The sequence below is a fragment of the Simochromis diagramma genome, unplaced genomic scaffold (assembly GCF_900408965.1).
Source record: "Simochromis diagramma unplaced genomic scaffold, fSimDia1.1 OVJJ01000603.1, whole genome shotgun sequence".
NCBI lineage: Eukaryota > Metazoa > Chordata > Actinopteri > Cichliformes > Cichlidae > Simochromis > Simochromis diagramma.
Genome location: NW_024387414.1, coordinates 12,759,624 through 12,776,506, shown reverse-complemented (window position 1 = coordinate 12,776,506; position 16,883 = coordinate 12,759,624). Strand labels below are relative to the sequence as shown.

General features: G+C 37.4%; 1 protein-coding gene and 1 long non-coding RNA gene across 2 annotated transcripts; one reads left to right on the top strand and one right to left on the bottom strand.

The window, feature by feature from the left end:
* Positions 1-2,491: 2,491 nt before the first annotated feature.
* On the bottom strand, positions 2,492-6,319 carry nudt19 (nudix (nucleoside diphosphate linked moiety X)-type motif 19). The gene is made up of 3 exons (XM_040011883.1): positions 5,438-6,319; positions 3,505-3,712; positions 2,492-3,407 (listed from the first exon to the last, which is right to left on the bottom strand). Exons 1-3 carry the CDS (start codon positions 6,191-6,193, stop codon positions 3,190-3,192), a joined length of 1,182 nt encoding a protein of 393 aa, XP_039867817.1. The 5' UTR covers positions 6,194-6,319; the 3' UTR covers positions 2,492-3,189.
* Positions 6,320-11,112: 4,793 nt separating this feature from the next.
* LOC120721459 lies at positions 11,113-14,428 on the top strand. The gene is made up of 3 exons (XR_005693169.1): positions 11,113-11,365; positions 12,167-12,169; positions 14,416-14,428. It is a non-coding gene; the product is annotated as an uncharacterized LOC120721459 (long non-coding RNA).
* The last annotated feature ends 2,455 nt before the right edge of the window (positions 14,429-16,883 follow it).

Sequence of the window (16,883 nt, the reverse complement as noted above, 5' to 3'; positions counted from 1 at the left end):
AGTATAATAGAGTAAACAAAGTGGATAAAATGCAAGATATTTAATCTTCTAACAAAAAAGCTGAAAGCATTCTTTGGCAAGACTTTGATGTGTGAAAATCAGTGGCATGCTCTACTCACATCTGATTCACAGTAGGCTTTCTGACATCTTGTTTATCGTTGCTGTCATTTCACAGAGGCACTATGCTCTTCTAACAGTGAGTCATGGACCTTGAATCTCTCGAAACTTATGACAGATTTACATTGTCATCCGGAAATCTAAAAATATAAAAGCAATTAATTAAACATGAGGATGAGAGGGAGGAGATTTAAGTAGAGAATGAAATGAAGCATCCTCAAATGCTGCCCTTTAAAATTTGTTCCACTCACTTCCAGAGGAAGAGGAGCATTTATGCAACATGCAACTCAGAGACTGTTTCATGCGTCTTTTAAATTGCTTTTTAAAAAATTTCAGTTATGCAAGATGTTCCTGAAAATAGCCACAGCATCAAATATTTAGAGTGCTCCATCACTCACCTTTACAGGTGAGTAAATCAGGTTTCTCAACAGCTGTTTGGAGGTATTTTATTTTAACTTATGCACAACAAAACCATGTATTTGCTTAATTCGCTCGCTTGGAAACAAGCACACTAAGCAGACTGGTTCACAAAGAGGTGAGCTACACACTTGGCAGACACAGACCACTGCATCATCACTTCATCTGGACTTAGATGGTGGGTTTTCAAGGCTGTGAGTTGCCATAGAAACCCTTAACATACTCTGCAAACAGCACAGAAGGTTCAGCAGCGTTATTTCAACTCACCCGCTTTCTGCCACCACCATCCTACACACACGGCACTCTGAAGCAGTAAGAGATGAGGTGTGAGGACAGGGGAGGGCAAAAGGGGACAGAAGCTCTGCATCTTTTATCAAGCTGACAGGTAAAATATGTCAGAAAGATGAAAACCAGACTGAGGGCTGCTGACTCGCTTCAGTGTGTCTCTTCATTTTTTTTTTCTGGGAGAAATGTTTTCATCAGATCAGAGTGACATTAAAGTACTTTTTCTGATGAACACAGGTGACATTATGACAGCATATTTGGATCTATCTCTTGTGCTGGTTCAGCCTCATCCCACTTGTTCTAGTCATCTCAGCAGTCCAGCAGACGGTGGTCTGTCACATTTAAAGTGCACTTTGTGTTTTTGAGAGCCGATACCAAAAACAGTTATGAAAAAAGAATCCTGTCTTAAAATACTGTACTGGAGAAATGTGTGAGACAAGGCTATGGGTATGTTGAGCCACCACCAGTTTTCCAGCCCGAAAAACAGGTGGTTTTTCGGTTCTTTCTTACTACAGAAGAAAGAACATCATAAATAAAGTTGTAATATACTTTATTTACATTTTAAATTTTGAGTGTGAATTAGTGAAAGTGTACCTCTGAATTGCACCTTTTCTAAAAAGGTGACTGGTGCATAATGTACTGGAACTCTCGGGGTGAATTCAACCATTGGCCTCTTTTATCTCAAATTAATTTTGTATCTGTACAAAGCTTGTTGTTATGTGAAATATACAGTTAAGTGAACACTGAAAGCTAAAAGAAAAAAATCTTTGGATGCTCATGTTCCACAAGAAACAAAATTTGTTACGTCTTGGATTTCATGACAAATCATATCCAGACTTTTACTTCAAATCCTGGTTAATATGAACTGTTTTCTCAGATGGTTTAACAAACTACCTCACACCACCCTCATGGAGCCTGTGTCTGGCTGTTTGATAAGAAAAACATGCACGAGTAGCCCTTTTGAAGTCTATTTGAAAGAGCAGAACAAACACTTCCAGAGCTCTGGTAGTGTTTCTTTCTCATACAAAGAAGCAGATACTAATCCTGCTGCTGGATTGATGCTCTTCCACACTTTTGACGGTGATAGTTTGGAGATACAGGAAACATTTTTTAGACAGTATAAACAGGTATGCCATCTTGGAGGAGCTGGGCTACCTGTGCAAAAGGAATGTGCTTCAGGTACTGTTTCATGCTGCCAGTATTGACAAGAATGCTACTGAAAAATCACAGCAAAGGAGAGGAAGCACTGCATGTGTTATCACGTTGATTTGCACCAAAATGGATGAAACTGATTTACAGCAGTCTATGTTCCCTACAATATGCCTGAAACTTACCTGACTTTGTGTTATACTGTGATGATTGAACTGAATTGAGAGCCTTAACTTTAATAGAACAAACCATTTGGCTCATTACTTATGTCCATCACAAATAATCATAAGATATAGCACAAAAAGGCAGGTTAAAGCAGCGTTATTGAAAGGTTAATATGAATAATGATCAAATATGCTCAATAATAAATTCATTTATATTGGCAAAAATCCTGCGTGGCCCATTTTACACAAAGTATTTCTCACAAGGCTTCAATTTGTCCTGAAGGACACTGTTCTGGAAAACTTCTACTTATGCATCCTCCACACAAGGACAACCATGAACACACACAAGAAGACACTCGTGTTTTTCAGCAGCCTTTATGTTTAAATTAATCAGATTTAACAAATTTCATTAACAGCATTGCTGTAATCAACCTATATTTCCAGTAATAAGCACAACTGATCAAACACAGCCTTCAGCTTTCACTACAACTGCGACAAAGTTTGAGGATACTCTGGTCCTCTGTATAGTCATGAAGAACATGTCTTTGGATTGCAATAACTATATATACATTTTTATTGGAACAAAAATCTGACCTCTTAATGCATCTGTGTCTGTGCAGGCAGGTCCGTGCAAATAAAAAGTTGTCTAATCTTTAAACTGCATATACAATTTTTGAAGTTGCTTTTTGTCCTGACGTAAAAACTAACTACACATTGTAAAAAACAGACACGATTACTGCCATTATTTAAATGAGCTGTCTGGCAGGTCCTGCAAAGTTTGGCCTGAGCTGAAGACTGAATGTTCTTTCTCTTCTGTCCATGTTTGTCTTCTTCTTCTCTTCCAGCTTCATGTACTAGGAATTTCTACCCAAAACAAGCCATTCTGAAACACATTAACTCTCAAAGCGCTGCAAAATTTCTAATTTAAATTAACATAATAAAATATACAGTGATGAGAGCAACATGACTGAGACCGATATAAAAATATGACTGTAAATTTGCCTGGTTTTGTGACTTTTTATTTCATAGGCACAGGAGGACAAGGATCACAGGGTTGTCAAAGCTGACTTTTTGAGTCATGTGACACTGCTGAATGTGCAACAGGGAGGACGTGGTTGTATTTTGGAGTGATGGTGATCTGTACCCTTAAAGTGTATGGATCTGATATGACAATACGGTGGAGCGGGGAAGCATCCTGATGATCCTTTGATTGAGGGGCTGTGTTTTTTGCAGCTTCAGAGTCTCTTGGGCTGTCCACTGGATAAAGTTTATCACCTGGATGAGTAAGCAGTCCAAGAGAGAGAGAGATGAAAGATGAAAGATTAAACATAGATAGGTGTAAATTATTAAATGATAATGATAAAATCTGCACCTGGCAGCAGCGATATATGATGTTCATCATTTGATACAACAACGGGCATCCACTGCTCGCAGCCCGCTGTGGCACGCTGGCTGGCGAAGCTGTGGAGATCATTTAGCAGAGGGAAGCGGCACAGGCGGCTGAGTTCATAGAACTGTGGAGGCGCAATCCACAACTCCTGTGCCTGGTAGCTCTGCAAGATCTCTGAGGGTGTGGACCACTGAAACACACAGATGGGGTAAGTGTTTTAGAACTGCAACACTGTGATCTTACCTTTGATTTGGTAAATAATATCAATCAGCTGGTACAAAGACACCCGAAAGAGCTAGTGTTATTTACCCACTTAAACTAATGTGTAGCCACATTTTCTGTGTAATTTCAGCTGCAAAACCCCATTTTTGAATTACTCACGCTGACTTATCCTTGTGTAATCAGTGGCACCTGGAAGATTTTAATGATTAGTAGAGGAATTGTATAAAGAAGTTCAGTGTCAGGTGATATCAGTTCTTATCTTGGGAGGTCAGAGAAGATGCTAGCCTCACAGTGTGATTTTCTGAGATCACACTTTTTTTTTTATGAGGAACATTATTTAAGAGGCAAGTTGACTGCACTGGGAAAATTTAAAAAGGAGCAAGTATCGAACCACTTCTTAGGTCTATGACATCTTCCAACTATGCTTCTTTAAAAAAAACAAAAAACAAACTCTGTGTCGTAAAACAGAAATCATGATTGTCAAGAAACTGATTCACAAGGCGGTAAGCATCACTATCAAGAATTTGGAGGTGTTTCCGTTAGTGAGGGACAGGAGGTCACTGAACAAACTGCTCTCCACCACAGACAATCTCACCCACTCCACTCCGCACTACTGAGGCAGCAGAGCTCCTTCAGACTGATTCAAACACACTGCCATAAAGAATGATTGTGGAAATCAATCCTATATTTCTCTATAAAACTGTACAATAAGGTTTTGTTCTGTCACAGGTGAACATACCTGTCAGGAATAAGATCTAAAACACACATTTTTGTATTATACCCTTTCATGTTTACTTTTATTTATTTTTTTGTAAATGCAATTTACACTATTCTCTTGCATTCGCTTCAGTTTTACTCTTTGTTTGTTATCATTGTAGTCTATGTAAATTTTTGCACTATTTAACAGTATAATTCCCTTACTGTGCACCTGTGGCACTTATACATTCATTTGGTTGTTTATTTACTGCAGACTGTGCTGTTTTTATTCCTTATCCCACTGCTATAACACAATCATTTCCTTTCTGGGATCAATAAAGTATTTAGCAGTGATTACTGAAAGGTCTTAATTTTGTTCTCCGAATTCATTTCCTGTTACATTTGGAGCATTTCTTTGCTTTACTTTGTCCCCTGGCATTGCATGGGCTGTGGACAAAAAGATCTGCAGGTCTGTCTAATAAGAATAAATTGACATCTCTCGTTTTCTTTATTTTTATTTGCTTCTCTCACTTCTCTATCATGGCAGCATAGGAACAAGCTATAAGCAAAAGGTCGATAGAGGCTGTGTCCTACCACACCAGGCAAGACCCTCGGTGCAAGTTGTGCAAAGATGCTCCTGAGATGACCACATAACAGCAGCGTGCAAGATGCTAGCAGGCAGGGGATACATGGAACCCTATAACCAAGTGCCTGGCATAGTATACAGGGACATCTGTGCTGAGTATGGCTATACTATATCTTTGCTAAATAATATGGCCATACCAAGAGATAGAAAAATCAGAAAGGAGCCACCCCTCAGTGGCTGTAGCTCAGGAGTCAGTCGCTCTACTAGATCCCAGATTTTAGTTGGGATACTGTTGGATTATATGACTGACCCCTTTTTTTAATGAATTGGTAAGCAGGTTTTGATGGTCACATGTGCGTTTCATGCGTCTATAAAGAATATACATTAATCTGGCTGGGTATATGTAATCACCTGAAAACGCTCAATTTCCTTATCATCTTGTAGCGTATGCGGAATCTCCTGCAAGCAGCAGATGAAGAAAGCTGTGTCAAATCTCGTCGTCCCATATCGGCCTGCTGGAGTCAGCCAGTTGCTCCACTCATGTAAAGCCCAGATGTTAGGCAACACTTGCAGCTCTCTACACATCCTGATAAAGTTGGAGGGGTTCTGGTTAACCAGAGCCCTCCACTTGGTGAGCTCACTGCTGCACAGATCATTCACCCCGTAGCGCTCAATGTAACCAAAGTCCTTTATGCTTTTTAACATTTTTTTCTCCTCTATTTTGGGAGCAACCAGAAGTACGCCAGATTCCTCAAATGTTTCCCTCAACGCGCAGATCCGGAGGGCGACTTCTCCCGGGATGGGAGAGCCTAGTTTCAGTCGGTCTGTAGCAAAGATCGGAGGTCTGGTCTCCAGAGGCTGTTTGACACTTCTGAACCCGAAAGTCGGGGAGTTAGTGAAAGACCTGAAAATGTCCAGCCACTCACTGGAAAAATCCGATGCGTCCACCACTCCCCCAGGAAACACATAAGCATTGGGCATGAATCCGCTTTTACCGCTTCTTTTAAGCAGCAAAACGTCGTAATCAAAGGGGGACCTGTGGGGCAGATGTGACTGTCCAGAGTCGCTTTCCCCTGTCAGCGGTGCTCTCGGGGTGAAACCACGCCCGCGTCCTGCGGCTAAAATCAGAGTGGCCGCCTCTTTCCAGTGCTTCAGTGTCGTGTTCATCCTAAAACAGCAGCGGTTTCATTCAGTCTAAAAAGTCTAAAAAGTTTCAGCCTCTGACCTCTGTACTTTCACCGTCAGCTGGCTGGTAGCTTTGTTTTGGTGGAAGTCACATGATTCGGGGAACTGGGGACAGAAGCCGTTATCGCCATCTACAGGCTGGAAGATCAACAATAACACGATCCTTAAATACAATTTATAACAGTTCTTCAGCATCTATCTATCTATCTATCTATCTATCTATCTATCTATCTATCTATCTATCTATCTATCTATCTATCTATCTATCTATCTATCTATCTATCTATCTATCTCAGTTATAATGATGTGTCGTGGTTACTTTGCTGTAAAACTAAAAAAAAGTCTTTTAATTAAAGGCAGCTAAATTGCAAAATGTAACATGATTTTAAATAGAAGCAAATATGTAATTACAATATGTAATGTTCAAATCAAATTCATCAAATTACTAATGCAATCATTTGAATACTTTGGTCAACTATCTGGATATAGGGTTAATATGAGTAAAACACAATTGCTTAAGTACAATTATATTCCATCAGAAGAAATTAAAAATAAGTATCAATTAGCATGGCAAACAGAGTACTTTAAATATCTAGGAGTCATAATACCTAAGGATCTTACAGAATTATTAGAACGAAATTATTTACCAATACAAAAGAAAATTAAGGAAGATATAGCGAGATGGAATCTAATTCCATATTTAAGTTTATATTCGAGAATAGACTCAATTAAAATTAATATTCTTCCTAAATTATTATATTTATTTCAAACATTACCAATAGAAATTAACCAGAAACAGTTTAATGAATGGGATAAAATTTTGTCAAGATACATATGGCAAGGAAAAAGACCCCGAATTAGATTTAAAACCTTACAACTTAACAAAGGAAAAGGGGGGTGGGGCTTACCTTCTCTTAGGGAATATTATTGGGCAGCACAATTAAGGCCTATGATATGCTGGTGTAATCCTTCATACAATGCTCAATGGAAAGCCATTGAGGAGGGTCTGACTTCCATCCCCATACAAGCTATTATAGCAGACAGCAGCCTGCAAGATTTAATAAAAACTATTGAAAATCCATGGATTCAATTCAATTCAATTTTATTTATATAGCGCCAAATCACAACAAAAGTCACCTCAAGGCGCTTCATAGATACAGAGAAAAACCCAACAATCATATGACCCCCTATGAGCAAGCACTTTGGCGACAGTGGGAAGGAAAAACTCCCTTTTAACAGGAAGAAACCTCCGGCAGAACCAGGCTCAGGGAGGGGCGGGGCCATCTGCTGCGACCGGTTGGGGTGAGAGAAGGAAGACAGGATAAAGACATGCTGTGGAAGAGAGACAGAGGTTAATAACAGATATGATTCAATGCAGAGAGGTCTATTAATACATAGTGAGTGAGAAAGGTGACTGGAAAGGAAAAACTCAATGCATCATGGGAATCCCCCGGCAGCCTACATCTATTGCAGCATAACTAAGGGAGGATTCAGGGTCAAGTTGACTTTTAAAATTTGGGAAACAGTAATAAAAGAATATAAACTAGAAGAGGATATAGCAGTTCTTAAGTGGTGTGTATATGACACACATTTTGCTCCAAATAAATTGGACACCAGATTCAAAGATTGGACATATAAAGGATTAACAGCTTTATGTATGGTAATGGAGGAAGCGAGACTAATTAGTTTTGATAAAATGAAAGATAAATATTCATTAGAAACACAGGATTTTTATAGATATCTACAGATGAGGCATTTTGTCAATAAAACGATAAAAGCTAAGGCTGAATTAAGTAAACAGCTGTTAGACGTATTTAAAAGGGCATATAGTTCAAATAAAAATAGAGGTATTATAGGTGACCTCTATAAAGGATTAACAAATATGAAATTACACTCAACCTTGTATATCAAAACAAAATGGGAAATGGAGGGAGGAATAGAGATAAAGGAGGAAGAATGGACAACAATATGGGCATATCAATGGAAATGTAGCAGCTCACAGAGCTGGAGGGAATTTGGGTGGAAATGCCTGATAAGATATTTTATTACACCTCACCAAAAATCTCACTATGAAGGTAACCCTCCCGTTTGCTGGAGAAATTGTGGAAATACAAATGCAAATCATTATCATATTTTCTGGGACTGTCATGTTATTAAAACTTATTGGAAGGGAATACATGCGGCAATACAAGAGACATTTGGAAGATATTTACCTTTGGAAAGTAAAACTCTATTATTTGGACTTATGCCAGAACGATAAATATTTGTTTAATATTTTACTGGCAGCAGGCAAAAAAGCCATCACAAAAAAATGGCTTTCTTCAGAGAGTCCAACTATGAACATGTGGATGAACATCACATTGGACATTTACAGAATGGAGAAAATGACAGCAGATGTGAACTACAAGAGGGACCTGTTTGTATCACAATGGAAGAAATGGATGGACTATATTAGAAAACGCAGGCCAGTTTTTGCTTATAATTTTGACTTTGTTAACTACTAGAAGACTAGAGGAAATATTAGTTATATTAAGGGAAACAAAAACACACTCCCTATATTTATTTATTTATTTTCTTTCCTTTTTCTTTTTCCTTATGTATTTTTTATTTATGTTGTTTGTTGTTTTCTGTTTTGCTTCTTTTTCTTTTCTTCTTCTTCTTTCATTTTTATTGTATGGATATTTCAGTTGTTTGAATATAGAAAAAAAGAAAAAAATATATGTACTGAAAGATAGCTGAAGTTGATGGCATTGTATAGTGATTCTAAAATGTCAATTAAAAAAACAACAAAAACCAATATGTAATGTTACATGTAATGCCCTAAATCTGCTTTTTTTTAAGGCTTTAATACAGCAGTTTTATTCCATTTTACTTATTTAGTAATTATTAAGCTTTTATTGAATTGTGTAGCTTCAATGTTTTTTAAACTATATATATATCTGTAAATATTTGTTTTCAACATAGCTCTACCCATGAATCATATATTGGTAACTTTCCTGTCCTGGGTTTGCAACATAAAAATGAAAAAGCCAATAACACTCTAGAGTTAAAACTTTGATTTTCCAAGTATTTCAGTAAAGGCTTATGAGAGTAAGGGACTGTTTCTGGAGTTTCAGTGAATGAAAGTGTCTGCCAATCTGTCAAACTGAAAGTTCTCACTGCAGTAAATACTCTTACTTTCTCACAAACTGTTCTAAATTTTGTTGGTGAAAACTCACTCAGTCAGATCCTAAACCCCCTCCCCCTTGTATTTGTCTGAAACGTGGTCATAAGTTCTGGGTCTCAGGGTTACTGAGTTCATACGCCAGTGTGTTTTTGTGTTAGCAGATTATAACTGTGTCTGCGGCAAAGGTTCAAATTCTCCTTAAAGCGTTTTAAACATTTCCTTTGTATTCCGTAGGTACTCCAAAAGCTGCAAGAACTAGAGGAAGCCAGTGTCTGAAGTTAAAATAAAATCCTGGTTACATTCCCTCTGGGTGCCCACTCTTTTATGTGGTCTTTTTTTTTTTTTTTTGCAGATGCAAACATAGTTGTCTCTCTAGTTTTTCCCTCTTGATTAATTCCCTCACTTCCATTCTGATAGTTTCAGCAATCTTCCTCAAGGAATTTATTCAGTCCTTTTATTGAAGATATTATTGCTTAGATATTAAACATGATTGAGATGAGGATTTTTATTCTCTCACTGATAAATTCAAAAGTTTTCACAAAAAGTAGCCCACAATGCAAATCTCAGTTGTTCTTGGGTTTCTTTAGATCATGGCACACTGTAAAATGTGTTTAATTAAAAATATTAAATAGGCTGAACTCAATTTTTATCAATTTGTTATTAGAACTCGATTTAAATAAGTTACCAGTACTTTTTATGCAAAAATGCTGATAAACTCAATTTATTTGAGTTGTCTAAACTTAGAAAAACTAAATAAGCTGGAAGTTTTGCTTCTCAGGGCGGAAGGATGAAAAATGTGTTTTGAAAATGCCACATGACTACCGTCCTCCTCCCTCTCGGATCAGTCCGCATGTTCATGGTGCCAGCATTTGTTATGGAATATGTTGAGCAAACCTGGAGAAGCGTCAGCTCAAGAGATTATTGTCATTGCTGTGAATCTTTACCTGATACACTGACTTGGTGAGTAAATGTTTACTCTTATTCAAACTGATTTTGTGGCTTCTCTTAGTTTAGCACCAGGTTTATAATCTTGCTATCTAGTTAGTGTTAGCCTAGCGTTGCTGCTGCAGCTGGGCTCATGTTACTTAAAAATTAACACAACAGCCTTAAAAACCTTACATAAAACTATGTCGGTGAAATTTTCTGTTGATTGTTTGAAATAAAAAAAAGTGAGATAAGAGCCCAGACAAAATTCTTTGTGAGGTGCAGCCGTTAGGGGTGGGGGTATTTTCAATCCATAGCCATAACTAACTAACTAACTAACTATATATATCATGTTTAACCTGAGTAGCAAAAGAGTGCAGGGGGGTTGAAAAGAATAGCCAGGAGTTAGCTGTGCTCCCGGACTCTATCGAGCCTTGACCTCCCGGTCAGCTGCTGGTGGATAACAGAGCTCTCCGAAAACGTGGAAGCACTTTTGCAAATATGTGATATTTTGATAAATGAAGTAGATATTTCAGCATTACACAGCTACATTCTCGCCTGAAAATATCTTAAAAGGTTATTTTGTGACCCAGAAAGGGTAGTCTGGGGAAAAGCAGGATGCATTTGTCAGCCGGTTGTCGGAGCCTGTGCGTACTTGTAAGCATGGCAATGGCGGAGGAGCGCGGCTAAAAAACTTATTACTTTTTCTGGGTCACAAAATAAATTTTTAAGATATTTTCAGGCGAGAATGTAGCTGTGTAAAGTTCAAATATCTGCTTGATTTATCAAGACATCACATATTTGCAAAACGTTTTCGGAGACGTCCATTTTTTTTCATGCTTTGTGGCAGCTTTTGAACATCTGTGGCATCTATTAATGTCAAATCTAGCCTTTATTTAACAACATAAGCAAACTCTATGTTACAATGATTGCACAGCCATTAAGGATCAAATCAGTTTCTGAAAAATGTTCTGTTTTTTCTCCCTCTGCTTGCTTCTTACTGTCTTTGAGGCTGGGGACCAGCACTCCTGTAGTTGGACAGAAAGACATCAACTCAGTGGTAAGTATTTTGGTTTTCCAATATATTAGCAACTGTCAGTGACATTTATATTAATCAGGCTGAACTTTAATCATACTTTAGATCAGCCTGTTTTACTTATTGTTTTATTTGTGCTTTGGTTTGGGGAAGTTGTTTCTTTACTGATCTTTTCCTGTCTTCTGTTATTAGACTTGAGATATGACTGCACTATGCTGTTGCTGTTGACTCCAGTTAATTCTACAAGACATGCTGTGTAAGTAAACAAACAACAACAGTTTGGTCTGCATTTCTTGAAAGATCACATCCCCCAAACTTAGTTTAGAGGGTCTACACTGTATATAGTGAAGTCTGCAAGTTTTCTAACAGCAAAATTTGTTTTGTTCCCAAATCATTTTGCACATCATTAGAATGAAAGTTATTGGCCATGTTTGCATAGCCCTTTCAAAATGATGCTTTTATGACATTATTGTGTGTCGGGTGGGGGTCAGGGCTATCCAGACTGACAATTGGGACATTGAATGTCACCTCTCCGGTGGGGAGGGAGCCTGAGATTGTGTAAATTGGAGTCTGTTTTATACCAAATGCAGAAAAAAATGTTTTAAGAAAGCAATTAAGTTCATGTTCCAAAAAATATGATTGTTTGCTTGCAGGACACCAGGAGAGATGAGTCCTCCGTCACAGATGGTGTGGTCAGTGAAGATGGTCGCCTGCAGGTTCAAGCTCATTGCATCTCCAACCCACATCCACTGCCACTGTACTTAAGGGAAGTTAAAGACTTTCTTCTGCACCTACATTTGGATCACATCGATCCATGATAGTCATTCAGGCAGTAATGCCTGGACTGGAAACAAGCATCCTTAAAACATTACAACATTCCAGCTCATGTGTTGGAATGAAAAACAAATGTGTTGTTTAAATCAGAGACTGCACTTGTGACAGAACAACAAATATTTTATTTTGATTATATAAGTAATGTAAGTACAAAACAGACTTGTGGTAGGCCTAAACTTATTTTCAGAATAATTACATCTGAGACTTTGTTTCATTGTGAGATTATAACAGTAATATAACAGTGTTGTTCAGCAGAACAGTGTCCAGTATGTTGGCTGTTATACTTTGTTGTGTTTGAAAATAAAAGTTGGGCTGATTTTAACATCATTACAAAAAGTTTTGTTAATTATTTTTAATCATATTCAGGTTACCACAAATTGTTTTTTCATTTAGTTGAACTTGAAATTTTTGTCAGTAGGTAAACAATTAGTATTGTACAGTCAGAAATATCAAGTTATTCTTAATACTGCAGACTTGCAATGAATAAGTTGTCCTAACAGTCATCTTAAGTAAGCTTTACTTAGTTTTTTTGAGGCAACGAGTTTCCTCAATTTTTTTGAGTTCTGGGAACTAACAAGGCTGTACAGTGTACTCAAAATGAGTAAGTTGCCCTAACTTGGTCATCTTACGTAAACTTGATCCAATTTTCTTGAGTTCTGGGAACAAATGAGCCTGTACAGAGTACTCAAAATAAATAAGTTGTCCTAATTTAGTCATTTTTAGCTAAGCTTTACTCAATTTTTTTGAGGCAACGAGTTTCCTCAATTTTTTTTAGTTCTGGGAACTAATTAGATTTTACAGTGCATGATGTGCTGCTTTTTGATATCTTTTAAATTACTAGTTTGTTAGACAGGTTCTATTTATGTAATTTCTTTTTTTCAACAGATTTGGCAGGGATTTTGAACTGAGATTTCCCAAAAATGTGGTTAATCATATTTTTCAGGAAAGGTTGCATCAAGCTGAGGAACATACAAGTGGAGCCAACTCAACTCAAGCAGCTTGAACATTATAGGCCTTTTTAATATCCTGCCAATTTCAAAGTTACATACGAGTAGCAGGAACAATGAAGACAGCAAAAGTGTCTAGGAATTCTAGTTTAACACTAAACACTTTTTCATCAATCACTAGAGGGTATATTCCTTTGTAATTGTTGCAGTAATCCTCCTCACCTTTGTTGTTTTTTTTCTTGTGACACATTGATGGTGTTAGAGTTAAACATCTCCTGGAGGACAGAATGTTCAGACCAGTGTTGGTCAAGTTACTTGAAAAAAGTAATCAGTAACTAATTACTGATTACTTCCCCCAAAAAGTAACCCCGTTACTTTACTGATTACTTATTTTCAAAAGTAATTGTTTACTTAGTTACTTAGTTACTTTTTAAAAACACGATTTACAACCTGAAGAGGTGATAAAGCGATAGATCATTTCAGCCCAATTCTACTTTTTTTGCATAATCCATCATACAAAATGTAATCAAATGGAAAAGTCTCTTTTTTTTAACTTGTTTTATCAGTTTTAATCTTTTAACTTTATGCATCAAGCAAAAATTTAATTATATGCAACATTCTCTGACTGGAAGAAATTTGTTTAACATTTAAACCTATTTTCTGCACATTTCAGCACATAAAATAAAACATCTTTTGTGTTTACACTCAGTCTTTCAAATAGATGCAAGTAAAACACAGCAGAAAATAAATAAAGTCAAAGACTCAGCGGTCCTGTTGCTCTATTTTCACCTGTAAAACAGGACTGCGGTAGGCGGAGGTTTACCCTGGTGCAGGTGTGCCGTCAGCGCGGTCAGTTGAAGAATCCGCGAGTTTCTCTGTGAATTTCCCATTACGTCGTTGCGCACTCGGTGCTAGCTTGGAAGTTTAGGGGTTTTTTTCGCTGTAAAAAGTTTTCTTCCCACGCACGACGGACGCTAATGTTTTTGTCACATTTTATGGAATCAAACTTAAAATAAGGTCAGTACTTGCACGCTTTAAACGCTGCACGCTCATACTCTCTCCCACAATCGATATATGATCCATTGTTGATCTGCACACAGCTGTTGTCACCAAAGGCGCACTCGCTTACGTCACTGTCATGAGACATTCTCGCAAAAAAATCACGGTTTTAGTAACGCAGTAACGCAGCGTTCCTACGGGAAAGTAACGGTAATCTAATTACCGATTTTGCAATAGTAATCCCTTACTTTACTCGTTACTTGAAAAAAGTAATCAGATTACAGTAATGCATTACAAGTAACGCGTTACTGCCCATCTCTGGTTCAGACCAGCATTGTTTCAATGTGTTGTTTAGCTGCTGCAAAAATCACAAAGAAGCACATAGTAGCATTCCCGGTAAGACCCAGTAAAGTGTGAACTTGTATAAATAATTGATCCTGTGTTAACTTCTAAAGTTGTTGAGACACATAATGGATCCCAATCTGTACAAATATACACATTCTTAACTCACTCAAAACCAAATATAATTCTAACCAGATCTGAAGTTAGTTTGGTTTTTCACCTTATTATCATTTTAAACTTAATCTCAAAAATGACATAAAATCATTCCATTTCACTGACGGATCGACAGGCCAAGATACAACTAATAAAATACATGTGGACAGAGGTCAAATGAAAACTTCAAGATTCTAATGACTAGAGATGAGAGCATGTGTGGGTATATTTGATTGGTTTTTAGGTGTTTAATTGGAATTTTAGGATTATAATGCCTTAATGTAGCTTATCATTATCACTGAGTAACAGATTAAGTGATCTCCATCAGTATAATTTATTATTTATGTGTGATGTTGATGACACCCATAAACACACCCACAGTGTGAACAAAGTGAGGCTTATGCGTAACAAGGCTGAAATGGCTGCCTGTAGTCCAATCAGTAATGCTGTTGGTGAAAGACAAAAGTCCTCCATAACTCTTCCTTGGCTGAGGTTAGTGGATTTAATACTTGTTAAGTCTAATTGTTGAATGTTGTCATTGTGTTTCTTAAATTTGTAAGTCTTGGTTCAAACTGTAGGATCAAAGCCATTCCTTTGTTTCTGACCACCTCTCCAGCCACTCTGTGCTGGGGGAGGTTTTACTGCAGATACATTCTATCTGGAAGATCTGTTTCTTGTGTTGTAGCTTCCTGCTTTTATGACCCTTTTGGTGAGCAGGAGGTCACATACACACGTGTGCACACACATTCTCACACACTCACTCAAACACACACACATGGACACACATAGACACACACACACGTTCTTGCACATACATACACGTGCCTACACATACACACATAGTGCCTTGTCTTTGTAACCAAGAGGGGTCTTACGAGGGGAGGTGCTTTTGCTGTGATGTGTATTGTAACAGTTTGTCAATAAATAGCTGCGAGGGAAGCTGCTCTTTGAAGGATTTGGGCTATGGGACAGGTGAGGAGTGTGAGCTCCAAGAGCTGGTTTTTGACTCTAAACTAGCGGGGCATGTGGAAACAGACCCAACAATACTTGATAAAGCATTTTAATCTAGATCACATACAGAAAAAAACAAAAAAAATAAAAACATTTAATATGGAGTCATCTTTGAATTTGCATCAATGCCTGCACAAATCAAACCACTCAAAATAAAAATTAAAAAAAGATTGTTTGCAAATTTTAACAAGCTGCTGTAAGGAAGTATTCCTCCAACAAGAGATCTGTCAGTTTAAATATTCAAATTAAATATAAAAGTCCTTCAAGAAGGAAATTCAACATGGAGATGTTAGTCAGTTAGCTGTATCTACAATTTGAAGCAAATTCAATCAAAGCGGAAAAGGTATTAAGGCGAAACTATACAGGTGGACATGGGAAAATGTGTAAGACACGGAAATATGCTTTGAAAATAGAAAAACAAGCACAACAGGAAAATGAAAAATGAATGGGCAAAAATTGTAGTCAAATTTGTGAGAGAACTGTAAGATATGGGCTAAATGGATTTACATACAAAAAAGCCAAACAAAACCAGTACTAACACCTAAACAAGAGAAAACAAGCTTGTAATGGGCTAAAGAAACAGTCATGGAGTGCAGATGATTGGATTAAAGTGATGTTTAGTCATGAATCACGCATCTACATTTGTCATGGAGATGACACAATTCCAGTAAAACTGAATGCCTGACGTAAACACGTGAATTTCCCCATTCATTTATGTAATGAGTCAGCATGTGGTAAAAGTTCAAGGGAGATGGAAACCACCACCACAACCTCCACAACAACCACCACAACAACTACAACCACATTTTATTTTTTTACAGATACTAGTATTTTTTTTATTTGACTCTATGCGTCTATCTCTGTGCCGCTTTAAGACTGAACCCTTCCCCCCATCCTGTGGAGCTAATAAAGGATTATTTTATCTTATCATGTCTTATCTGAACCACAGTTATCATTATTGCAAATCCCCTAAGAGTCATAGTCCATCATCTCTTAAAACAGATGTGTATGAAATGACATAATTAAACAGGTCATTGTCTGCCCTTATCACAAGGCACAACAATTCTGCAATGTTCACTTTTGTTAAAGCATTTGTTTGAATTTGCACTTGCATTTACATCACAGATCATACAAGATTATTCACATAACACATAATATGATCCTATATATGTTGGGTCTGTGTTTCCACAAGCCCCGGTAATTCTAGAGACTTATTCATCATGAAGAAAACAAGACAGTCGATCGATCGATTATTTGCAC